The following is a 26,229-nucleotide window of genomic DNA, read 5'->3' as shown; positions in this document are numbered from 1 at the left end:
ATGAAGATTATGCACCTGGGATCTGTGAGTTCGGCTGGGGGCAGCTAGCTTTCTACCAGGTTCTTTTCTTTTAAAGAGAGAGAGAGAGAAAAAAAAGGGGGCAGGCAAATAACCAGCTTCTCTAGAGAAAGAAATGTGTATCTCCCATCAATTGCAGTGTAATTCTGTCTTTCTTTCTTTCTTTCTTTCTTTCTTTCTTTCTTTCTCTCTCTCTCTCTCTCTCTCTCTCTCTCTCTCTAAAAGAAAAAAACCAGGTGGAAAGCTAGCCATCCCCATCTGAACTCACACCCCAACTGATACCTTCCTCAGAGCTTCCTTACATTGCAAGTAGAGCAATGGAAAACACCCTGCAAAGATTTAGGACTTGGAAAACATTCTTCTTTGCAGAGAGTAACAGTGAAAGAGCTGAAAGAAACTTACTCAGAGCAAGTTAGAGTTTAGTTTAGTTTAATCAGATTTGTATGCCGCCCCTCTCCGCAGACTCGGGGCGGCTCACAGCAATAGACAAATCCAATATTTAAATTAATTTAAAAAACACCACAAATTAAAACCAATCATACACACTAGCGTACTATGCATAAATTTTATAAGCCTAGGGGAAGGGAACATGTCAATTCCCCCATGCCTGACGACAGAGGTGGGTTTTAAGGAGCTTACGAAAGGCTAGGAGGGTGGGGGCAACTCTGATATCTGGGGGGAGTTGGTTCCAAAGGGTCGGGGCCGCCACAGAGAAGGCTCTTCCCCTGGGTCCCGCCAAACGACATTGTTTAGTTGACGGGACCCGGAGAAGGCCAACTCTGTGGGACCTAACTGGTCGCTGGGATTCGTGCGGCAGAAGGCGGTCCCGGAGATATTCTGGTCCAGTGCCATGAAGGGCTTTATAGGTCATAACCAACACTTTGAATTGTGACCGGAAACTGATCGGCAACCAATGCAGACTGCGGAGTGTTGGTGTGACATGGGCATATTTAGGAAAGCCCATGATAGCTCTCGCAGCTGCATTCTGCACGATCTGAAGTTTCCGAACACTTTTCAAAGGTAGCCCCATGTAGAGATCATTACAGTAGTCGAAGCTCGAGGTGATGAGGGCATGAGTGACTGTGAGCAGTGACTCCCGGTCCAAATAGGGCCGCAACTGGTGCACCAGGCGAACCTGGGCAAACGCCCCCCTCGCCACAGCTGAAAGATGTTTCTCTAATGTGAGCTGTGGATCGAGGAGGACGCCCAAGTTGCGAACCCTCTCTGAGGGGGTTAGTGACTCCCCCCCCCCAGGGTGATGGACGGACAGATGGAATTGTCCTTGGGAGGCAAAACCCACAGCCACTCCGTCTTATCCGGGTTGAGCTTGAGTCTGTTGAAACAAACCCTGCAAAGACTTAGGGTTTGAAAACATTCTTCACAGAGAGTAACAATGAAAGAGCTTGGGTATATTAATAGCACCTGGTTAGGGCTGGAAAGAAATATCTGGAGCAAGTAAATTAAAAAACCCCTACAAAGACATGTTTTGGAATACATTCTTGGCAGAGATTACATTACAATGAACCAGCTTGCAAGTGGTAAGAGCTGGGAACATCGTTAGCACCTGGTTAGAGCTAGAAAGAAACATTTGGAGCAAATAGAGAATGAAAAAAATCAAAGGCAGGGTTTGGAATACATTCTTCACAGAAATTAACAATGAAGGAGCTTGCAAGTGGTAAGAGCTGGGAATATTGTTAGCACCTGGTTAGGGCTAGAAAGAAACTTGCTCAGAGTAAGTTACAGTAATGAAACAAACCCTGCAAAGACTTAGGGCTTGGAAAACATTCTTCACAGAGAGAAACAATGAAAGAGGCTGCAAGGTAAGAGCTGGGAAGATGTTAGCAGCTAGTTAGGGCTGTGGGGGGGGGGGGGGAAAGCTACATTCAGTGTATAAGACGCACCCTAATTATCAGCCTATTTGGGGGAGGAAAAGGTGTGTCTAATACACCAAAAAATACAGTAACTGAGTTAACTCTTCTGTTTGTCTACCGCAGTGCTTCTGAATAATTTACTGTTACCCCCATCCCCAGGAAGAAGTAATCATTTTGTGCCCTCCCAACTCTCCTATCTGGGCCCTAATGGAATTTTAGTGTTAATATTTATTATTTTACTTATTACAAGCTGCAAGAAAACTATTGGCTGGTGAAGGCTGCTCTACCCATTTACCTGGGAGTAAGTCACACTGAACTCAGTGGAGCCTGTTTTCGGTTAGGCAGGCATAGGCTACCATGGTTAGGGCCCTCTTTTAACATGGGGGCAGATCAGCTTAATCAAGCTGATGTTTTGAGGTTGCCGGCCTGATCCATAATCACCACCTCTGCCAGGCACTCACAGCAAATGGTGTGGAAGGAGGCTTTAGGGTGCTGTTCAAAGCTTTCACCTAGCTGAAGAGGATGCTCCTCCTTGTCCAGCAACAGGTTCATTGTGCCGTTCATGACTACCATGGCACCCGCCAAGAACAACCACCCACGCATCCACCCCCACCCCCACCTGGCCCCTTCTCTTCCAAGCTTGGAGCAGCGTGCAAATCAGAAAACACTTCCCATCCAAGAGTGGGGGCCCACCCCACTATTTGACAAGCACTAGTTTAGGGCAAAAGTTAATTAGACATTCTTCTGTTTAGTTAGCAATCACACCTTGACATGATCTGTCTATATACTATACTGTACGTTATGTATTAACCATTTATTAATTGTAACTAAATTAATAAAGTTAATCTTTTATTATACTTGTATACAAAAGAAGTCTGGGTAGACCAGAGCTTCTGAACATGGAGGCTGCTCAAAGTGAGATTTCTTCCTAACTCGAACAAACTTTGCTCAAGAAATCATATCTCTAGGTCTATGATTCCTACACTTTACTATGAATTTTCTTCCCCAAGCTAATGATCTCTTGGTATTTAATTTCACTTTCATCTAGAAGCTCTGAGAGTTGTAGTTTCAATTGAAAGCACCTTTTTATTTTATGATTAAAATGACAAACCTGTCACAAATGCAAACAGGACTTTATGTACTTTCAGCTTGATGTTGATGTTGGACACAAATGCATATACCGTACCACAATGTTATAATGTTATGATGCAAGTTGCATCAGGCAAGTTGTCTCTTCCATTGCTTGAAGATCCCAACACTCTTGGAGGGCACTAAAGTATGGAAAGTTTACCTAGAATTTGTAGGACAATGGCAGGAGTAGTAGTAAAGAAAATACTTTACTCCTCAATTCTTTGGCCCAGGTTTTTAATATATGAACCATGTTCCATTCACTCTCAAACGTATCTTTTTAAAACAGTAATACCACAATATAATATTAGTAGTATTCTCATTACACCAAAGTAATACTAAAATAAAGTGTGTCAAAACCGCTATCAGTATCTTCTTCATTCAGTAAAAGCATAGCACTATAACAAAATATTTCACTGCTGAGTAATAAACTATCAGAAAGTATCTCAAGCATATCATTAATCTTCATGCATAATGGAATACACATTTTCATCAATTTTTATCTGTCAATCCCTACTTATGCAAAAGATTCAATAGCACAGAAACTTCTGGAGAGATGTTCTAAGCTGTCTATCCAAGGACAACAAAATGCACAGATTCATTACTGTGTTAAGTATATGTAACCTAAATACTGTCAATATAATGTAGAGTGGTTGTTCTGAAGGAATATGTCAATCACACAAAGTGCTTTCAGCTTTAATTCCTTTTATTATTATCTATTTAAAATAATGATGTTTCAATAATAGACATTCTATATTACAACTGCTGAACACCTGCTGAAACAACATATATTTAACTATTCCTGGCATTGTATGTTCATTACACAGATGATGAGCCAATTCACTCTATTATTTTAGCGTGCAAACAGAAACCTAAAAGCTTCAGGACAACCAGCTACACCATGCCCTATGGATGGATTTTACAATGGGAACCCAAATTCAAAGGAGCAGGCCATGTCTTAGAACCAGGGTGCTGCATTGCAATACCCAGAGGACCTTCACCAATCTCGTTTCTATAATTTTGAATTAGAAAACATATAAAAGCTATCCGGCAAACCCTAAAGTCAAAATACAATGCATAGTTCTTATCTTTTTTTAAATGGAATGATGTAATCTTATCTGTTTTGCAGCTCCACCAACTAAAGTATGTCCCTTATCCATTAAAAAGTTACCCATTCCTAGGATGTTGTACAAATTATGGTTTATTCATAGTTAATTATAGTTAAATCAAAATGGAAATCTAGTCTGTATTGCAGCAAGTTGCCCTCAAACCATGCACTGACTCAGAACACTGCCATGAATTAAGCATTCTATACCTTGATGGATTTAGTCAAATCAAACTGATGACTAGTGATGGGCGAACTGAACCTGCACAATTCGAGTTCGTACTGAATTTTGCAGTGTTCGGTATGCCGAACACGAGCCCAAATTTTTTTCAAACTTCGGGCAAAGTTCAGGGTTGTGTTCAGCGTTTGGAACTTTGACGTCACCGGCAGGTTGCTAAGGACGCCAAGGTGATCACTTCCTGGATTCCATGGAATCCAGGAAGTGATCACCTTGGCGTCCTTAGCAACCTGCTGATGACATCAAAGCTCCGCCCCCAGAATCTCTTCGTGGGAGGGATTCCACGTTCGGGTTCGGGTTCGATTCGGGTTCGGGCGAATTTTGCGTAAAGTTCGTCCAAACTTGCCGAACCCAAACACTGTTGGGTTTGCCCATCACTACTGATGACCCTCATTGCATGTTGTGGCAATGGGTGAACTTTGTACAGTTACAGTTATTCTAAATAACCTGACATTGTATTACATGTAGTCCTCAGTTTATGATTGTTTGAATAGTTACATGGAGCCTTACAACTATTGTCACAAATCATACTGGTCATTAAACAAGATACCAATGTGATTGTCTCACTTAATGACCTCAAATCCTGCTCTCCACTGTGATTGTTAAGTGACTGCGTGGATTGTTAAGTGGAGCATAGGGTGCCTCAGGTAGGAGAGGCCCTGGAAAGCCTAGCACAACCACAAGCTTACATTGTAGCATCTTGCCTTGGTCTAAGATATGCAGTTTTTAATAGTCACTTTTGTAGCCATATGCATTGTGTAACAGTTCATTTTGTCCCCCGTCCTGTTTACAATTTGCCAAATGGTGATCTTTTCTTTGCAAGGAAAATGACAATTGAATTTAACCTATAAATACAATAGATATTTTTAAAGAAGTGATTTATGCCATCGTCTGTCTTCACTTGCAAGGAACTTAGATTTTTTTAAAATGTTGCTGCATACAGAATTGTGTGCACTAAGCTGCCCATTTTGCTTACACCTTCTTGAAATATCCTTTCTAAGTGGGAAACTGCTCATTGGGCGAATACCTTGAAAACTGAGAGAATCTGCATTCTACAGCTAGAGATCTTACAGAAATATTATCTGCTTCACTTCGCTGATTAAGAAAAAGACTGAAGGAGGAAATTACCTAAAATTTCTTTCCCAGATGCTTGCAAGAGAAGTTAATGATGCATTTATTATTCTCTTTCATTCTCTTCTACTTTGGACAGCTGCTGAAAGGCCTAACTGCTCTATCACCATGTTAGTATATTGATGGCTTACATACAGTAAGTTTATATAGGTTGTTATTAGTCACCATCAAAGCTGACAGCAGTCAAATCATAGAAAAACATAAAGAAGCACTACAAGATCAGAAGATATGGTGAAACCTGGTCAAAAGTCAGATACAACTGAATGGATATCATCTTCATCATAATCACCATCACCTACAGTTACAAGAACATGATGCAAACTCTATTATTGTTTAGATTTGCCAGTGATGGGCAGGGAAACAAATACTGCATTTCAAAAACTTTTATTTTTTCTCAACATATCCTAAATACAGTCAACTACAAAGTAAACATAAAAATAAAATAAAATAAAAAATAAAATGAACACTTAAACAACACAATATAACTCCAAGTAAATCAAACTTCTATGAAAACAAACTGTCCACTTAGGAAGCAACACTGACTGACGATCAATTTCACATGCTGTTGTGCACATTCAACTTTGTACAGAACAAAGTATTCAATGAGAATATTTTATTCATTCAGATCTAGGATGTGCTATTTGAGTGTTCCCTTTATTTTTTTGAGCAGTATATTTTGAGTTTATCAAATTGTCCAAGTATATTAGATTTAATCCTTTACTTCATAGGATATTGTCAACTAAACATATGAACAAGAAGACAATCCTCCTTTTCATGAATTGCCATTCTCTATTGCTCCTACTCTTACTTCATCTTTTGCAGATGTTGTTCTCATCAATGGCTGCTTTATTCTTCCAAATGGTCAAACAGTGCTAAGTGTAATTCCCAAAGGAAGCCTACACTTCAAAAAACAGTATTATCCCCCTACTAGACTAATTTAAAATATCCAGAATTCTGTCTGGAAAAAAATAAATTGTAATTTCAGTTACAAGTAACCAGTTATATCTGTTTCAAATGTTACTTTGCTCTGTTTCTCTGCCATAAAGTCAAAAGGGGTTTTGACTAATTCCCATTATAATTCAGTGATATTCTTAGATCTTGGTTTATGGACAAATTGGAACTGGAATTTCCATCACAAGAAATATGGTCATAATGTGCAACTTCATCTATCAGACGAGCCCAAATCTGATTCCTGAGGGAAGTAAAACTCTTGACTCGCTTTTGTTGAAGTGAAAAGTCATTTTTATTAAGAGATAAGAGGCACTTGCATTAAAAGTCAAATGGAATCTAAAACTCCTACATGTCAATACAGAAGTAAATCCCTGGTATCCCCTAGCCCCCCCCTTACCCTCCCCCCGTCCATCCATGTGTAGTCAATGCAGCACTTCCAAGATGTTTTGAGAAACACTGAAGTGGCACCAGCAGAAAATGGATTCCAAAATGCTCTATTCTTCCTCAACTGTCAATTCCCCCTTCCCAATTTCCCATAATAAAGATATACAGCTTTATTGCCCATTTGTTCACTTCACCCTTCCCCAAAGCCAAGCCGAAGTTGGTGGATCTGACTGAATCACTTAGCGATGGCAAGTCCTGAAATCCCAGTTGCCATTGTTCACTGAATTGCACAGTAATTACGTGAGGCAACATCCTGGAGACTTCCAACAAGCAAAATCACTGAGGTACATAGGGATGCAAAGGAGTGTTAAGGAGGGTGCATGAGAGGAATGTATGAAAAGTAGGGGTCAGGTGTAGGCATGTGCAACAGGCTCCGCATGGATTGGGAAGGGAGAAAATTCAAACACAGAAGGATTTGGGGGACAGTGTGTGGGGGAGGGAGAGCTATCCTAGCTATATGCCGCATTCTTTGATGGCTTTCCTATTGACTTTCTGGGGAAACCAGAAGGGAAGATTGCAAATGGTTATCACCAGTAATGGGCAAACAAAATTTTTACTGCCACGCTGTGGGTGTAGCTTATTTTGTGGGTGTGGCTTGATGGTCACGTGACTGGGTAGGGGTGGCTTGCTGGCCATGTGACCAGGAGGGAGTGGCTTGAACGATCATCGTGCAAGTGAAATGTTAAGTCCTCGACTTACAACCTCACCAGTGTCGCTCTTTGGGGTGACAATTTGCTTCACATTTCCTGCACTCTCCTTCCTGGGTCGCCCCCCCCCCCAGTCTCAGGCTGCGTAGCTAGGTGAACGAGTACTGCCAGAAGCATAAATGCTGCCAGCGCCGCTTCCACCCACGCCTTCTGCTTGCATCTCAGGCAGGAGATGGCCATGTGAGGCTGGAGGGGAGCTAGGCAGGAGAAAGGGAAGCTCGCCAGGAAGGAGGAAAGAGGAAAAAAGTAAGGAGTGCAGCAGCAGCAGAGAAAAAAAAGAGAGGTGACACGAGACCAGTAATCCAGGAAGTGACAGCCGTCGATCAGCTGGAGCTGCGAACGCTAGGCAAATGGGTGCCGATCAGCTGTTGAGAAAAGAGGGGGGAGGAAATGGGCCCCCTGCAACTCCTGCCAGTGCTGGTCTCCCTGCCGCTTTCCGAGGTGGAAGAGAGAGTGGGGTGGTCAGCTGGAGCTGGGCACACAGCTTCATTTCCGCCAGTGGAACTGCGTTCTACCCCATCCTGCCTACTGCCCAGCCCTGGTTATCACCTGATTGTGGAGTTCTTGGCAACCAGTAGTAGGTGCAAATGGGTTACCAAACTCAGATCATGCTTATGTGATCTTTGAGGATGCTAGGACAGTTCCAAGTAACCAACATTTGTTCAGTATTGTCATAACTTGGAATGGTCACTGGCCAATGGTTGCAGGTTGAGGACTTCTCGTAGGATACACAAACCAAATGATGAGATAATACTATTCAAATACTATTGTACAAAAATATAGTGTATACTGAAAATTGAACCATTCTTTGTCAGAAGTTTTTAAATTAAAAATAAGAGTTTACTTTGTACAACCAAAATGATTTAGGACCACCTAAAGAGTATGGAGTCAGATTTTGTACAGCAGATCCCTACATCATGTCCCCAGCTGTACTAAAACTCCACCCGTCTTCAGAAACGAACAAAAGACTATATATCTGATATGAAATTTCCCCAGAATTTCCCACAAAAAAGCAAAACAGGAACAGGACACAGGTGTTTACAGCAGAGAAACAGTACAGATAGCCCTCCACTTGCAGCCATTTTGTTTAATGATCATTTGAAGTTACAGTAATACCGAAAGAAGTGACTTATGAGCAGTTTTCACACTTACAACTTCTGCAGCATCCCTATAGCCATATGATTAAAATACCTATACTTAGCAATTGGCATATATCAGTTACATTGCCTTGGGTCATGTGATCACAATTTGTAATCTTGACAGACAGCTTCTGATAAGCAAAGTCAAGGGAAGAAGCCAAATGTGCTTAATGAATACATGATTCACTTAACAAATGCAGTGATTTGCTGAACATCTGAGGGCAAAAAAGTCATAAACTGAGGCAAGTTCCCTTCCTTGTTTAGCAATAGAAATTTTGGGCTCAATTGCGGTCAGCTTGAGAACTAACTGTTAAGAAGGTTGATACTTAATTTTTCCATTCAAACTCTCTCCTTGCCAACTACTTCACTAACAAATTTTAGTTTTAAAAACAACAATCAGTGAGGCAGATAAGATCTCCTGAGAGGGAAAGGTTAGGGAAAGAAAGAAGTTGCAAAGAAGAGATCATAGGAGAGTAAGTGGTTAAGTATCTATCTTTTCACTCTCCACAACTCCCCTTCATAGGTCTTGATTTGGTCACATCAAACAAAAACACAGGTTAAGAAATTTATTTTCCCAAGATTTTGGCACTGGTTTCTTTATTTGCTTCAGAGTTTACAACTATTCCATGAGCTGTCCTGCTCACCTGTGCACACATGTAACAATGGTTTAGTAGATTTATTAATATTCCCCAGCAATTCCCTTCACCAAAACCCCAGAACTGTCCCAATTAAGTCCAGCCAAAAGCAGACCAATGCTAATCCATAGAGCAATGACTAACGAGTCCACAAGGCACTTGAAAGTTTCCCAGACAAGACAAATCCACCAGGCAAAATTAAATCCACAACACAAGGGGGTTCAGGAGCCAAGAAAAGTTCAGAAATCACAAGGCATGTTCCAAAGTTAAGGCACCGTGTCAATCCAAAGCAAGGCCAGAATCACAGTGACCAGGAAACAAGCAGTTAGGAAATGAACAGGTTGTCCCCATCATCGTCTCCATCTGTCAGCTATCTAAATAGCCAGCCTCTGGTACACCTCATCAAGAAGGACGTGGCTGCCTCCTCATGAGTAATCAGGATGACCTTTGCTGCTCCTGCCTTTTGTCTGCCCTTGGATCAGCTGCAAAAGGCGATTCCTCTTCCTCATCACTAACTGTACTTTCTGCATACAGTGGTACCCCTACTTATGAACTTACGTAATTTGTTCTGTGACCAGGTTCTTAAGTAGAAAAGTTTGTAAGAAGAAGCAATTTTTCCCATAGGAATCAATGTAAAAGCAAATAATGCATGCGATTGGGGAAACCACAGAGAGGGTGGAAGCCTTGTTTCCTCCCAGGAGATTCCTAGAGAGGCCCCATGGAGGCTTCACCCCTTTTCCGGCCCTGTTTCCTCCCAGAAGATTCCTAGAGAGGCCCCACAGAGGCTTCACCCCGCCTTTTCCAGCCCCGTTCCATCCAAGGAGATTCCTAGAGAGGTCCCACAGAGGCTTCTCCCTGCCTTTTCCGGTTACAGTTTCGGAGGCTCAGGTTTGTAAGTTGAAAATGGTTCTTGAGAAGATGCAAAAAAATCTTGAACGCCCAGTTCTTATCTAGAAAAGTTCCTAAGTAGAGGCATTTGTAGGTAGAGGTACCACTGTACTTTTTTCACCTGAAGCATCAGGGCTGTCCTGTTGCGGCTGCTCTTCAGGCAAATCCTTCTGAGACAGCTCCTCATTGACCAACTCTCATCCTGATACACCTGGGACTGGTTCATCCTCCGAACTGACATCTGGAGAGGTATCTGGGGATGTGTCCAAGGGAGTCATCACACTAGATTTAGCCATCTTCAATACGGTGCAATGGAAATGCTTAAGGCTAGAGGTTGAAGTGGCACTTTATGATAGATAGCAACTTACCTTTGCCTTTCTCCCTCCCCAAAAGGCAGTGTTCTCAAAAATGTCCACAAAAATGAGACCTCAACATCAGCTCCAGGTGCTCAGTGACTGGCCAGGCCAAGCCAGCCAGGATGTACTCTGCTGGCGACATCACACCCCTCAATAATAACCAATGGAAGACCTATTCGTACCAATAAATGAAACCTGCATTGCTGTTCAATATGGCATATTTTCCTTTAAAAATACTCTTATTTTATGGACAAGCTATAAAATAAGAATATTAAGAGAAGTGAAAAAATACAATATTGGTGTAAAGGTACAGACTTACCTAACCCCTTATATGAAGCGTGCAAGTTTCTGCACTGGTATATTGTGAGTGTGATATCGCCAGCAAAGTGCATACTGAGGACCTGCAATGAAGAGAAAAATGGAAACTATCAGTCCTGGTTGTGACTTTGAATCACATTTTGGGAAGTAGATACATTTCTACACCATCCTCCTTTGGAACTGGGCAATGCACTTTAATGTGTGCAATGCTCACATGCTAAATCCAAGATATATTCATTCGGGCAGTGTTTCCCAACCTTGGCAACTTGAAGCTATTTGGACTTCAACTCCCAGAATTCCCCAGCCAGCTATTAAAAATAACTCTTACTAAATGCAGTATTTCATAAACAAAGAAACTCCATCTTTATTCTCTTCACTTCTGTATTCAAAATGCAGTTCATACTAGCACATTCCTTTTCTCCTGTTATCTCTCTTAATTACATTCCACATGCATTCCTCCCAGCCTCCTCCATCTACCAAGATTTATGTACTCACAGTATGATTCAAAAACAGCAGAAATGACTGTAAAATAACATAGAATGAACTTGCTTGCTAGGGAGCTGAACGAGAACACCTCTCATTTTAGCACTACAACACTGAAATGCCACCCTTCTTCCCTACTGGCCCCCTGACGTACCAAATACATCACTCCAGTATTTAACCCATTCCTCCCCTTAATATCTTCTTCCAAGCACCTGTTCCTTAAGTTTTTGGACCCTTCTGAATTTAGGATTGACCCAGCGAACGTCTGTTTCTTCCTCACTAGATTCTGGACTCATAGCAACATCCTGTGGCTGGCCTCCCACCAGTTATACTACCTGTAACCCAGGGCCTACCACTAATTCATAAACACTATCTGTATCAGAGTCCTCAAGTTCTTCATCATCCTCCAACTGACCAGGAGTATGTACAACACCAAGGTTGGGAAACACTGCATTAGGGTATTATGTAAGCTCAACAATAAGCAACAACAATCAATTGTCTACTACAGGTAGTTCTTGACTTACGACTACAATTATGCCCCAAATTTTTGTTTTTAAGTAAGATGTTTAAGTGAGTTTTGCCCCATTTTACAATCTTTCTCGCCGCAGTTGTTAACTGAATCACTGACAATTTTATGTTAGTAATAGGGTTGTTAAGTGAATCTGGCTTCCGTATTGACTTTGCTTGACACAAGGACACAAAATCACATGACCCCGGGGCATTGCAATTGTCACAAATATGAACCAGTTGCCAAACATCCAAATTTTGATCATGTGACCATGTGGATGCTGCAACGGTTATAAAAACGGTCATGTCTTTTTTTTCCCAGCGCTGTTGTAACTTTGAACAGTCACTAAATAAACTGTTGTAGGTCTAGGACTACCTGTATTATCACATAGGAAAGTAACGATAGGAACGTGTGCAAGTTAACCCGCTGCAACTGTGCACCACTAATCAGAATGGCAGTACTTCCTGTTTGAATTGTACTAGGTCCTACTCTTTTCATTCTCTACATCAACGACCTCTGCGATCATATCACAAGCAACTGTGTTCTTTTCGCCGAGGATGTAAAACTTTTCAACACCACGGACAACACATCTACTCTCGAAAAAGACCTTGACTTTGTCTCAGATTGGTCTAACACCCGGCAACTTCAAATATCAACCAACAAATGCTCTACCCTCCACATCAGCAAAAAGAATCCAAACCTCATATATAAACTGAATAAACAAAATCTCACAGCCAACCCCCACTCAGTAAAAGACCTTGGAATACTAATATCAAATGACCTAAGTGTTAAAGCCCATTGCAACAATATCGCTAAAAAGGCTTCTAGAGTTGTTAACCTGATCCTACGTAGCTTCTGCTCTGGCAATCTCACACTACTCACCAGAGCCTACAAAACTTTTGCCAGACCCATTCTTGAATACAGCTCATCTGTCTGGAACCCATACCACATCTCGGACATCAACACCCTCGAAAATGTCCAAAGATACTTAACCAGAAGAGCCCTTCCCCGCTCCTCTTGAAACAGAATACCCTACGAAAATAGACTAACAATCCTGGATCTAGAAAGCTTAGAACTATGACGCCTAAAACACTATTTAAGTATTGCCCACAAGATCATATGCTGCAACATCCTGCCTGTCAATGACTCCTTCAGCTTCAACCTCAAAAACACAAGAGCACGCAACAGATTCAAACTTAATATTAATCGCTCCAAACTTGACTGTAAAAAATATGACTTTAGCAATCGAGTTGTCGAAGCGTGGAACTCATTATCGGACTCAGTAGTGTCAACCCATAACCCCCAACATTTCTCCCTTAGACTATCCACGATTAACCTCTCCAGGTTCCTAAGAGGTCAGTAAGGGGCGTACATAAGTGCATTAGTGTGCCTTTCGTCCCCTGTCCAATTGTCTGTCCTTATCTCATATCTCATATATCTTTTCTTCCTTTCATATTCAATTCAATTCAATTTATTAGATTTGTATGCTGCCCCTCTCCGAAGACTCCTCTATTTTTATATCTTTTCTTCTATCCTTTTCTTTATATATTATACTTCATGTCTGTTCTCTTCAATATGTATTGTGTATTGGACTAACTAACTAACTAACTAAATTTCAGTCAGCATAATAGTAATATCAAGCTTTGGTTGTTTGCAGAGAAAAGTGTTACCATTTCTTCTTTAACAACGAGAAAAGAGAAAGCAAAGAACACTTCACATTTCTTTCTCCAGACAACCCTGACACCTCTTTACAACTTCTACTATCTCTATAGCCTTCTGCAATCCTGAGATTTCAGCCGCTTTTCACCAGGCACTGCTTTCTCTTTTATAGACATTTACATTTAAAAGCTAGCAGAGTTATCTTAACAAATTTCATGGTTTTCATGGCATGGAGCCAACTATTGTCCCAGTCTTCTCTATCAATCCTGAAAAAATAAATCACGTTTTGCCTTCAATCTTCTCAGTGAAAAATATTTCCAGCTCCTAGACATAAAGCTTATTTAAAGATAGGTACTGGGGTTACAGGGATCTATTGAAGAAAACTGCAGTGTTTAAAATCTAAAAAGGAAAAAAAATAGAACTGAATACTTTTATTACCGTAAATCTTTAACAAGAAAGAATAGAACTTGATTTACACATGACACTAATCCATAATATGGTGCTTGGCTTAGTTTAACAAGGAGATGACCCCATCCCCCACCAAAAACAATGGTTTAGGAGCCACAATGGGTAGGTGGTTGTATGTCACATCCAAGTAAAACAAGCCAGAAGAGATTAACAACACATTTTTAACAAGGTCAAGCTGCCAAATAAACTAGAAAACAAGGAATTATTTTAATATCTCCTAGCAGTTTTTTTTCTTTAAATATAAAAGCTGACCTGGCCATGTGTAATTACGTTTACTCAAAAAATTTCTTTTGTCCAAATAAATAAAAGAACCCTAGTGGCCATTGAATCTATGGTTTCTGCTGTTCCCTTGTAATGGAAACGCAATTTTAAAATGCAGGGGAAAGCCACAGTAAATTTAAGAAATGTATTCTATGCCACACCTAATCAGCTGGCTGATTTAAAAAGCCTGGCAGGATTCTGTCAGGATGATAAAGCATCTGTAAAGTACAAGGCTAGAGGCTAAACCGTCCTTTTCAAACATGACAAATAACAGAACGACCAACTATTTCTGGATGTTGCAAGGAGTTCAGTTGTGTCCATGAAATTATGGAAGTCAGGTTTAGTTTCACTGTTTAAATCATATATAGGATTGTAACACAAGGGAATTAAAATTTTTGATTGCTAATTTTTTTTAAAAAAACCTTTTAGGCAGTCAAAACCAAAAAAAGTTCTTTGTTATTGTCATGATACTCAAGATACACCCCAGCCAGCAATATACAATAGAATATAACATTTCTCAAATCACCAAAATATAATGGCTTTAGACATTTGTGTAGGGGAATGGGACCTTTTTGACCCTCGGGACATTGCTGACCTACACTGACGGTAACTCCAAGAAGGATTTCACTGTAGAAATGGTAGGAATTATAATGCTGCAAAGTTTGGAGGATAAAAGATTTCCCCGCAACGAAATGGAATTAGAGCTCGCCTTAATCATCAAACGAGAAAAGACGACTGAGGAAAGACATTGTTGAATTCTTTGGTTATCTGAAATCGCTGTTCCATAGAGCAGGGTTTCTCAACCTTGACAATTTAAAGATGTATAGACTTCAACTCCCCAAACCCCTGAATCAGCAATTGCTAAGGTTGAGCAACACGAATATACAGTTAGCTCTTGACTTACAATCAGTAATGGGCAGCCAAAAATTTTACTGCTACACTGTGGGTGTGGCTTATTTTGTGGGTGTGGCTTAATGGTCATGTGACTGGGCAGGAGTGGCTTGACTGCCATGTAATCAGGTGGGACTGGCTTGAATGATCAACATCATTCAAGTGAACTGCTAAGTCCACGACTTAAAACCTTACCAGTGTCGCTCTCTGCGGTGACAATTTGCTTCGTGTTTCCCGTGCTCTCCTTCCTGGGTCACCACCACCCCATCTCAGGCTGGGTAGCTAGGTGAACGGATACTGCCAGAAGCATAAATGCTGCCAACGCCACTTCCACCCACGCCTTCTGCTTGCATCTCAGGCAGGAGGTGGCCACGTGAGGCTGGAGGGGAGCCAGGCAGGAGAAAGGGAAGATTGTCCGAGGCCAGGAAAGAGGAAAGAGGGAAAAAACAAGGAGTGCTGCAGCAGCAGCAGAGGAAAAAAAAAGAAGTGAGCCGAAACCAGTAATTCAGGAAGTGACAGCCATTGATCAGCTGGAGCTGCGAACGCATCTTCATTTCCACTGGTGGAACTGTGTCCCACCCCGTCCTGCCTGCTGCTCACCCCTGCTTACAATCACAATTGAGACCAAAATGTCCATAAGCAAGCAAGATAGTTGTTAAAATAAGTTTGCCTCATCTTACAACCTTTCTTGGTACAGTTGTTAAGTGAATCATTGAAGTCATTAAGTTAAGTAACATGGTTAAGTGAATCTGGCTTCTCCACCAACTTTGCTTGTCACAAGGTCACAAAAGGGGATCACACGCACCTTTTGTGCAGTGCAACCATCACAAATACATGCCAGTTGCCAAGTGACCGGATTCTGATCATGTGACCAGATTCAACATCATGTGATGTTGTAATGATTATGTGACAATGGTCATAAGTCACTTTTTTCAGTGCTGCTGTAACTTTGAATGGTCATTAAATGAATAATTGTAAGCTGAGGACTACCTGTACAGGTTACTTAACTACTGGTTGCTTTGAGACTGAGGTTATGACAGACACACACACACACACAGGTTGAACTTACAACTTGGTTGTGGAGTTCTGACAGTGGCATGGACACATGACTTCCTTTTGAGTAGTTGGCAACTAGCTCAATTTTACAGCCAGTTGCAGTGTTCCATGGTCATGTGATCATGATTAACACTGTTCGTTGGCTGGTTTCCAGCAAAGAAAAAAAATAATCATAGGAATGAACTTGCTTTATAGACAACACATTTGCTTTCGGGCCACTGTGTTCATTCTATGCCTGCTACAAAAAAGGTCATAAAATTGAGTTGGTTATATAGGTGTTCTGACTTATGACTATCATGACTTATGATGGAAATCCTGGGCCCCATTACAGTTGTAAGTCAATAACTATTTGTAGAAGAGTAATTAACCTTTTTTCTATTGCCCTACACCGCAGGACAAATGGGCTGAAATTAAAAGGAAAGTACACCTAGGTTAGTTATTTGGAGGACATTTCTTACATTAGGAGCTATCATATATAAGACGGGGTGGTGCAGCAGGTAGAGTGCTGTACTGCAGGCTACTGAAGCTAACTGTAGATCTGTAGGTCAGCAGTTCAAATCTCATCACCGGCTCAAGGTTGACTCAGCCTTCCATCCTTACGAGGTGGGTAAAATGAGGACCCAGATTGAGGGGGAAATATGCTGGCTCTGTTAAAGAGTGCTAATGCTAACGTGTTGTAAGCCGCCCTGAGTCTAAGGAGAAAGGCGGCATAAAAATCAGATTGAATGAATGAATGAATGAATGAATGAATGAATGAATGAATGAATGAATGAATGAATGAATGAATGACAAACAAACAAACAAACAAACAAACAAACAAACAAATAAATCAACTGGTGGAATCAGTTGCTTTCTGGAGTGATAGGTCCCTGTCACTGGAGATCTTCAAATAGAGTCTGGATTACCTTCCATCCCAAATGTTCTAGCAAATCCTGTACCGAACAGGCAGGTTAGAGTAGCTGAACTCTGCAGTCTCTTCCTACTCTATAACAGTATGAAAAAGGACGCACATGGTTAGTTTAATTAAGTGAATGAGTCAAAATGAAACTACCGATAAGTCATGAGCCTGTGATTCAGCATAGATTTATCATGCACATAAATACAACTTTCCAGTGGCCATCCAATGCCCAAGAAAGGCAACCCACAATCCTGAGATCCTTTACCTGTCACAAACAGTAGGAAGAAGAAACTACCATATTTTTTGTAGTAGAAGATGCACCTTTTCTCCACTAAAAGATAAAGAAAATTTGGGTACATCGTACACTCCAAATGTAGCTTTTACTAAGCTTTTTCCCCCCAGCCCTAACCAGATGCAACCTTCCCTTTGCCTGCTTTTCCTCATTGTTTCTCTCTCTGAAGAGAGAGAGAAGTGTTTTAGAAATTATTTTTTATATCCAATCAGGGGATAAAAAGCAAGCACTTGCACTCAAACCCAGCAAACTAATGTGCTGAAGCTGTCTGGGCTAAGGATTAGCTAGACATATATCTGGTAGGCGGATGATTTTTTCCCTATTTTCCTCCCCCAAATTAAGATGCGTCTTATATTCTGGTGCATTTTGTACTCTGAAAAACATGGTATTATTTGAAACTTCAAATTATAATAATTGTACATTTACAGTGAAAGCTAGATACCTTGATATTGACATCGTAGTATATCACATAATTGATAATGGCTAAAGAATTAAGTCCAGCTGACCTAGATATTATTTTATACTGGAAGGCTGAATTTTTTGTTCTACATTGAAAACAAAACTGAAGTTTATATAACTGCACCTGCTCACTTGCCTTCCTGATTTTATTGTCAATTTAGGTTGAAGCACTTCAGGACAAAACATGTTTTGTTTATGTAATTTAAAAGTACAAAATACTCTGAAGGCATTACTTTAAACAAAGTGAACATTGTTCTATTTTGCAACCCTTTTCTTATGAAAATATAAAGCACCTACCAATTTTCTTGATTTACAACGATAAAAGCTTAACAAAAAGTTGTTAGAAAAGAGTATAATAACAGAGTAGTATAATTGTGAAGAAAACTCCAATAATAATAATAATAATTCAGTGCAGATATAGACTTATACTCACAATAGTTAACTATTTAGCCTATTAATAGCTAACTATCTTGCATTCTATAAATATTACTAATTTCAAATTTTCTTGGGCAGAATAAAACCTATATATTGCCTTCTAACTAGGCCTACATAGCACAGGGGCCTCCAAGAAGCCTTGTGAAGCCTAACACTATTTTTAAAAACTCCGTTTGCTGCCACTAAATATTACTGCTGCCAAACATGATCTGCCGCAACTCCGAAAGACACACTGCCAAGCACATCCAATACCTCCCGGACTTACCAGTACTGTTAGCTCCAGTGCTGCCATTATTGTGTTAGCCACCAAAACAGCTGATGGTGTGGCAGATATTCCTTTGCAGCCCACTGCTATTTTTAAAAATGTCAAAGTGGCCCTTTTTCCTTTACTAGCTGTGCAGCTGTGTTGCAGATTATTCTAATCAGATCCCAGAAGAGCAGCTTCTCTTAAAAAATGGACAAAAAGGCAATTTTAAGAAGGTCCTCAATCTTCATGGAAAAAGTATATTATTTGTGATTGCTCATTATAGGAAGTCCATGTGATGAAGCAATTATCTTAAGGACTAAGAGCATGTTCACCCTCAGCCCTAAATCTCAGTGGGGACACTGGGCCAGTTATACTTAACCCAGACACCCAGGGATCATATACAGTATATCACATGTTTTTGCTGAATTTTTAAAATGAAAAATTGTTCTGGCCTCATCAGCTAGTCACATCTTTACTGGGATTTGATCCGGCAGCTTCTGCCTTGTAAGGCAAAGAATTAACCTCTAGGCCACCAGATCTGATCCCTTCAGATCTGTACCAGGGAGGGGCTATATTATATATATATATATATATATATATATATATATATATATATATATATATATATATATATATATCTATCTATCACATGTTTTTGCTGAATATTTAAAATTAAGGGAGACTTTCAGCATTGTTCTGGCCTCATCAGCTAGCCATACCCTTACTGGGATTTGATCCCGGGGCTTCTGCGGTTAAGTGGCCTGGCGGTTAATTCTCTGTCTTACAAGGCAGAAGCTGCCGGATCAAACCCCAGTAAGGGTGTGGCTAGCTGATGAGGCCAGAACAAGGCCGAAATGGTGCCATCCTAGTCTCCCTTAATTTTTTTTTAAAAATTCAGCAAAAATAAAACAAAACATGTGATACATACAGAATGTAGTTGTCGTCTATGAATAAATTAACTGCCTTGAAATGGCCCTGGGTTGGGCCCAGAGGCAAAAAGGAGCTGTGACATTCCTTTAATATACCAGGGTGATCAGACATAAAAAACATATAGCCCCTCCCTGGTACAGAGCTGAAGGGATCAGGTCTGGTGCCCTAGTGGTTAATTCTCTGCCTTTCAAGGCAGAAGCTGCTGAATCAAATCTCAGTAAGGGTGTGGCTAGCTGATGAGGCCAGAACAAGGCCGAAATGGTGCCATCCTAGTCTCCCTTAATTATAAAAACAATTTCAGCAAAAAAAACCAACTATATATGGTGTGGTTTTTTTGCTGAAATTTTACACATATATATTCCTGTCATTTGGCAGGACCTAGGGGAAGAGCCTTCTCTATGGGGGCCCCGGCCCTCTGGAATCAGCTCCCTGCAGAGATTTGCCCTGCCCCCATTCTTCTTGCCTTCCATAAAAGTTTAAAGACCTATCTGTGCCGCCAGGCTTGGGGCCATTAGACCCTAGCACCTGGATGACGAGTGTAGCATGTCTTGCTGTGTGAATGGGAATGAATGATTTTAAATGTTATTAGAATTTTAAAAGTTTTTTAGCTATATTAATTGGATTTTTTAGATATGTATATTGTATATTGTTTTGATATGTTGTGAGCCGCCCCGAGTCCTCCGAGAGGGACGGCATACAAATCCAATAAATAAATAAATATGTCCTCTGACCTCCTAGGAAAAAACGGGATATAAATCCAGTGCATGAATAATTTAATCAAGCTGTTTTCTACAAAGCTGTACACATGAAGCCAGAAAAAACAAAGAGATGGTACTTATTTCTGAAACAGCTAGGCAGGATTATATCAGTTTCTGATCTGTTTTTCAAGATCTGCAGGGATCTGAGATCTGTTTTTCAAGATCTGCAGGGATCTGAGGCATTTAAAAAAACAGCTACAGTATCACCCAGCAATGCAGCAAGGAACAAGTGACTAAGGAGACAGTCAAAACTGAGAAACCTCTGAAGAGGAAAATTCCATAACTTTTCAAACAGTTAACTTTTAAGAAGACACCGAGTAGCCACTGGAAAAGAAGCATGCTTTTTTTGCTCTGGGTAAACAGCCATTGGTGTGTCTTTACCAGAATATGCGGCTCTATCAGAGAAAGTTAAACAGAAACAGTTGCCAGTTTTTAGGTCTTTTTTCCCTATGCCAGCTACCAACATTAAACACAAAACTTAAAAGGTGACCCAAATTTGAATACTGCAAATAAGGCCTGAAAAGAAAATCATCACAAGGTTGCATGCTGTCACTGTAGATTCACATACAATCCTCTGCACCACTCATTAATCAAATCTGGCGGGCACTGATCACAAGCCTGTGCTACTTCAGATGGCAGGAACAAATAAATCCCTGGTCTCATTTTAACTTTGACCTGCATTCTGAAACCCCTTGAAGGGTACACTGTTCATTTGGTTGCCTAATCACCCACAATGGACTTAAGGATACATTGTGTAATCTTTCCTAGTATCTAGTTCCAGTATAATCAAAGAGAAAAAACAACACTAAAAGCCAAAGATTAACACATAAACACACACAGCTTAGTTGACCTGGAAAACGGCATCCACATTTAAAGGTTAGTTTCACTTTCTACAAATTTCAAGGTATCAGTAACCAAAAAAACCCAAAACCCTTTCATGTTTATGGTGCAGAAATAAGATACATGGTAGTCAAAAGTAGCATATCATAAGCCACAATTCCAGTATTAACTATAGGGCACTAACCACAACTTTCACCCTGCATCTTTATTTGTTCCATTAATTATTATTATTATAAAAGATTTGCATGCCACCCTTCTCCGAAAACTCGGGGTGGCTCACAGAAAAAATATAGAAACAAAGCGTACAAAACAACTCTAATAGTGTACAAAACTACAGCTAAAAATGACCAACTTTCATGATAGGACTTGAAAATTCAATATATATTTTAGAATACTATAATGCATCTCTAAGATTATCTAACTAGTAACAGCATCCAAAAAGGTACAATTTATTTTTTTATTATGTAAAAGAAAAAATGATGATCCTTTAATATAATATAAAGTGAATATCATAAGAAAGAAACAATAGCATATGCATTGAGAGAGCTCCCTTTGATATACAGTATTGGAAGAGGGGAGAGGGGGAAATGACACCCAATAATGACAGCAAAAATCCATGCCATTGAGTTTTCTTGAGCAAAAGAACATCTGGAAACACCCACATTTCAGGACTTTCTACACTCTTCTCAAATCTGTAAGAGGGCCAAATATTGAACACAAGCAAGATAATACTGCGATTGATGCAGCAAGTGAATTAAATGAATCGTAGCAGAAAGGTGTGGACGGAAGAGTTTAATCTCTGCGTAAAAGATGAAGGCAAGGAAAATCATGCGACCACGAGAAACGTTTATCCTTCCCGTAGGATATTTCTCTCAATTAATCTCCCTAATCCAGACAGAGAAAATATTTGTGCACATAACAAAGCAAAAGATACAAGAGGTTGGGTTGCCCACCCACCCCCTTCCCTTGTTAGAGATCATATTGCCAGTTCCTATTTAAAGGCCAAGGCAAGGCGAACCCAGGTAGGACTGAAAAATATTCACATCTTAAAATGAAGATGTACTGAAAAGTCATCAGTGGAGAAGAAAACCACACCAAGCGTTTGGGGGAAGGAGCGAGGAACAGGAGTGACCATGAACCGGCATTTCACACCTGTGTGTGTGTGTGTGCGCGCGCGCGCGTGCGTGCACACACATATACAGAGAGAGAGAGAGATACAGTAGATAGATAGATAGATAGATAGATAGATAGATAGACAGACAGACAGACAGACAGACAGACAGACAGACAGACAGACAGACAGACAGACAGACAGACAGACAGACAGACAGACAGACAGACATACATACATATATATATATATATATATATATATATATATATATATATATAGAGAGAGAGAGAGAGAGAGAGAGAGAGAGAGAGAGAGAGAGAGATGGATACGATAGATAGGCAGACAGACAGACAGACAGACAGACAGACATATAGATACATACATACACACAGACACATATATATACGCATGCATATATACACACATATAAAACCCAGTTTGTCATTTGTCCCCTGCGATCTGTCAAATAAGCCAAAGGAGGAAAAAGGAACTAAAGAAAGAGCCACAGAGAGACGCGAGCACATGTATCGAGATGCCCGCCCAGCATTTATGACTTTGAAAGGGAGAACCGGTACCGGCCTTTATAGCGGCGGTCCTGAAGAACCGGACCGCAGCGGCGGGAATGCCCGGATGCCGCCTTTCTCCCAAGAGCCCGCGACTCACCGTAGATCATGGCCAGGCCGGTCTCATGGAGGAAGCGGACCCGGCGATGCTTGAAAAGCCAGATGGTGAGGATCGTCAGGGTGAGGAGGAGAATGAACGTCAGGAGGCTCACGCTGTCTTGCCGGTGGCTCTCCTCCGCTTCTTTCTCCGTGGTGATCTCCTCCATGGCGCCGCTGCTCCGTCCTCCCAGGCACAGCCCGCCGGGGAGCGGCGAGAGGGCGAGCAGCAGGAGCCCCGGCAGACGCGCCATGGCAGGCTCCCCGGGAGCACCACCGCTCGTGCCCGCCTGCGTCCTCTCCGCGCGCCCAGCCTCCTGCCAGCAGCCACTGCAGCAGCCGGGCGGGCTCGGCTCGGGCGACGGCGGTGGGCGCTCAGGCAAGTCGCCGCCAGCGACTTCGGCAGGCAGGAGCGCCCCACTCCACCCCTCGGCGTCGCAGCTCCGGCATTAAGTTTGCCGAGAGGCGCTCTTTCTCTCCCGCCTCGTTTCTTAAAAGGCTGGCCCACACTTCAGGGCGGCGCGCCACCTCCCCCCTCCCCCGCGCTGCACATAGGCGGGGTCTATTCGCTTGCAGCAGAAATAGGTGATAAGAGTGTGGGCTGCACCATTGCGGGTCGCGGGAGGGGTGGATAAGCCCTCCAGGATGCTCTCCTTTTATCACAGCGACATAATTGCTTGGGAAGCAAGCGTAAGGCGAGTCTCAGAAAGGGCTCTTCGATCATCGTAGCGCTCGCTTGAAGGACAATAAAGAGCTGTAGTCACGTTTCAAAATAGGCTCGCCCAACCATACCTAGAAGGGCGTTCGAGCCCTCTTTTATTCGGCTGAGGGAGCTCTGTTGGAAATAAACTGATTGCGAATGAAGTCAGTTTTTCACCTGCTTATTTCGGAGGGCATTCTGTTCTTGCGGCTTTTGCCCGCTTTTTCCCAATTACAAGGGAAAAATAAAAAGACGCGGATGAACCAGGATATTAAGGCAGGCCAATAAAATAGAATAGAACAGAATTGAACAGAGTAGAATAGAATTCTTTATTGGCCAAGTGTGATTGGACACAGAAGGAATTTGTCTTTGGTGCATCTGCTCTCAGTGTACATAAAAGAATTTTATAAAATTTGTCAAGAATCATGAGGTAGTAGAACACTTAATGATTGTCATAGGGGTCAAATAAGCAATGAGGAAACAATATTAATAAAAATATTAAGAATACAAGCAACAAGTTACAGTCATACAGTCATAAGTGGGACATGATAGGAATGCTGGGAAAATTTGGGTTTTCTGTTAATAACCAAGCCTCAAACCGAGGTCTTAAACCAGAGTTGATCACCTCCCAATTCTTCTGCTCGTCCGTGTGGCCAATTACAACTTGGAATGTGGTTCAAATCTGGAATCTTGTGGAGAACTATCATGGTATATTCTGGACAAGCAGGTTGGGTGAAGGCAATTAGGATTGTATTAGTGTCTGGGACTGATAGGAATCATCACTGGGTACAAGAGTGTCCCTTCTGCAAGCACGTTCACTTGGGAACAGGCAATCTTTTAACGATTTCTATAGAGGGGATTTTGCTGCATGGATTTGTGTATTGCAGTCCTTAAAGAAAGTCTCTACTTCACTAAGTCTCTTCAAAGTACTGGGCGATTTTCTAATTTGTTTTTCAGGTGCAGTATTTTCACATGGTGGTTTATAAAATACGATATATACAGTGGTATCTCTACTTAAGAATGCCTCTACTTAAGAACTTTTCTAGATATGAACCGGGTGTTCAAGATTTTTTTGCCTCTTTTTAAGAACCATTTTCTACTTAAGAACCCGAGCCTGCAAAAATTTCCCAGGAAATTTGAGAGTGGCACGAAGGCCCGGCCAGTTTCCTGCCATTCCCCCTTTAATCCCGGCCATCTCGGGCTTTTCTGGGCTGCCAGAGGAGCCTTTCGGAGGCACTTAAGGAGGCTTTGGCAGTCCAGAGCGAAGAAAACATTTTCCTTTCTCTGGGCACTTGGAGAGGGAATAAACCTCTGCCAGCACTCAGAGAGCACTCCCTTCGCTCTGGGCAGCGGCTGTTCTCCTCCTCTTCCTCCTCCTCCTCCCACCCAAATTCCAAGCTTTTATTTCTTTCCTAATGGGTTTGCACGCATTATTTGCTTTTACATTGATTCCTATGGGACAATTTGCTTCTACTTACAAACATTTCTACTTAAGAACCTAGTCACGGAACGAATTAAGTTCTTAAGTAGAGGTACCACCGTATTTAAAACAAATTAGCAAAAGAAAGCTTTGGTTTCTATTGGTTAGAAACATGCAGAAGTAGCCTTCATGCTGCAGTGGATAGACCCTTGATGGCGAACCTATGGCACTCATGCCACTGGTAGCACATGAAGACATATACGAGTGCATTGCAAGCCATTGCCCTATGTAACCTCCAGCATACGTACACGTGCTGGCCAGCTGATTTTATGGCTTCTTTTTGGCTGTTTTTGCACTCTCCAGGTTTCAGGGAAGCTTCCTGAAGCCTGGCAACAGCTAAAAAGGCTCAACTGGAAGTTTATTTCTGAACTTCCGTTTGTCCTATTCAGCCATTTTTCACTATCTCCAGGCTTCAGGAGTCCATTGTGAGACTTGTGCACATGCGCGGGGAAGTGGGGTGAGAGTGCACATGTACAGGGCAGCACATGGGCTGTACACATGCACAGGGAGAGCATGAGTGGCAATGTGCACATGCTCTAGCATGCGCACACACAATCTTTTGGCACATGAGCCAAAAATGTTTGCCATCACTGGGATAGACAATGCTAAAATGATGATTAAACAGCTTATATAGCTACTTCAAATTAACATTGTAAATGAAATTATTCAAAATGGCAGCACCTTGAAAATATTCTAACTGCACATAATATATCTTAAGTTTTCTCCTAATACCAACTGTGATGAGAAAGTAAATACTTCATTAGGGAAGAAACTGAGTAGTTATTGAAAAGGGTTTGGTTCAACATTTCTATCTCTGCTTCAGTCATGACCTACCACAAGAATAATTATGCTCAGAGGATATAATTGCCAAGAGTTTTGCTATAATAATTATCAGACATAAAAACACCCAAACTATTAGACAAATGGAAAATAATAGTCTTAGTACACTCCTTTGATTGCAATTCTGAGACAAGTATCATTGAGCCTGCTTTCTGGTAAATGTAAATAGAACCACAATTAGGTAAATTTAGGTAGTTCAGATTTAGGGTTTTTTTTTCCATGTCGTCATTTTAAACTTCTTGGTTATTTTGTATTTTGCATTATCAGCAACTGTCCTAATTAATTCCTTAGATACTTACATTTTTGAGAATAGTGATAAAGT

General features: G+C 41.2%; 1 protein-coding gene across 2 annotated transcripts in view; it reads right to left on the bottom strand.

Moving 5' to 3' along the window:
- The window catches only part of SLC9A7 (solute carrier family 9 member A7), an 86,836-nt gene extending 63,391 nt beyond the window's left edge, over positions 1 to 23,445 (bottom strand). For both annotated transcript variants that reach the window (XM_070750933.1, XM_070750934.1), the window contains exon 1: positions 22,892 to 23,445. In XM_070750933.1, the coding sequence (XP_070607034.1) occupies positions 22,892 to 23,141 (250 nt within the window). In that variant the 5' untranslated portion in view covers positions 23,142 to 23,445. The remainder of the gene's footprint in view (positions 1 to 22,891) is intronic.
- Between the last annotated feature and the right edge of the window lie 2,784 nt (positions 23,446 to 26,229).

The sequence above is a fragment of the Erythrolamprus reginae genome, chromosome 4, assembly GCF_031021105.1.
Source record: "Erythrolamprus reginae isolate rEryReg1 chromosome 4, rEryReg1.hap1, whole genome shotgun sequence".
NCBI lineage: Eukaryota > Metazoa > Chordata > Lepidosauria > Squamata > Dipsadidae > Erythrolamprus > Erythrolamprus reginae.
The sequence above is the reverse complement of the archived record's forward strand: the minus strand, read 5'-3'. Positions and strand labels throughout refer to the sequence as shown.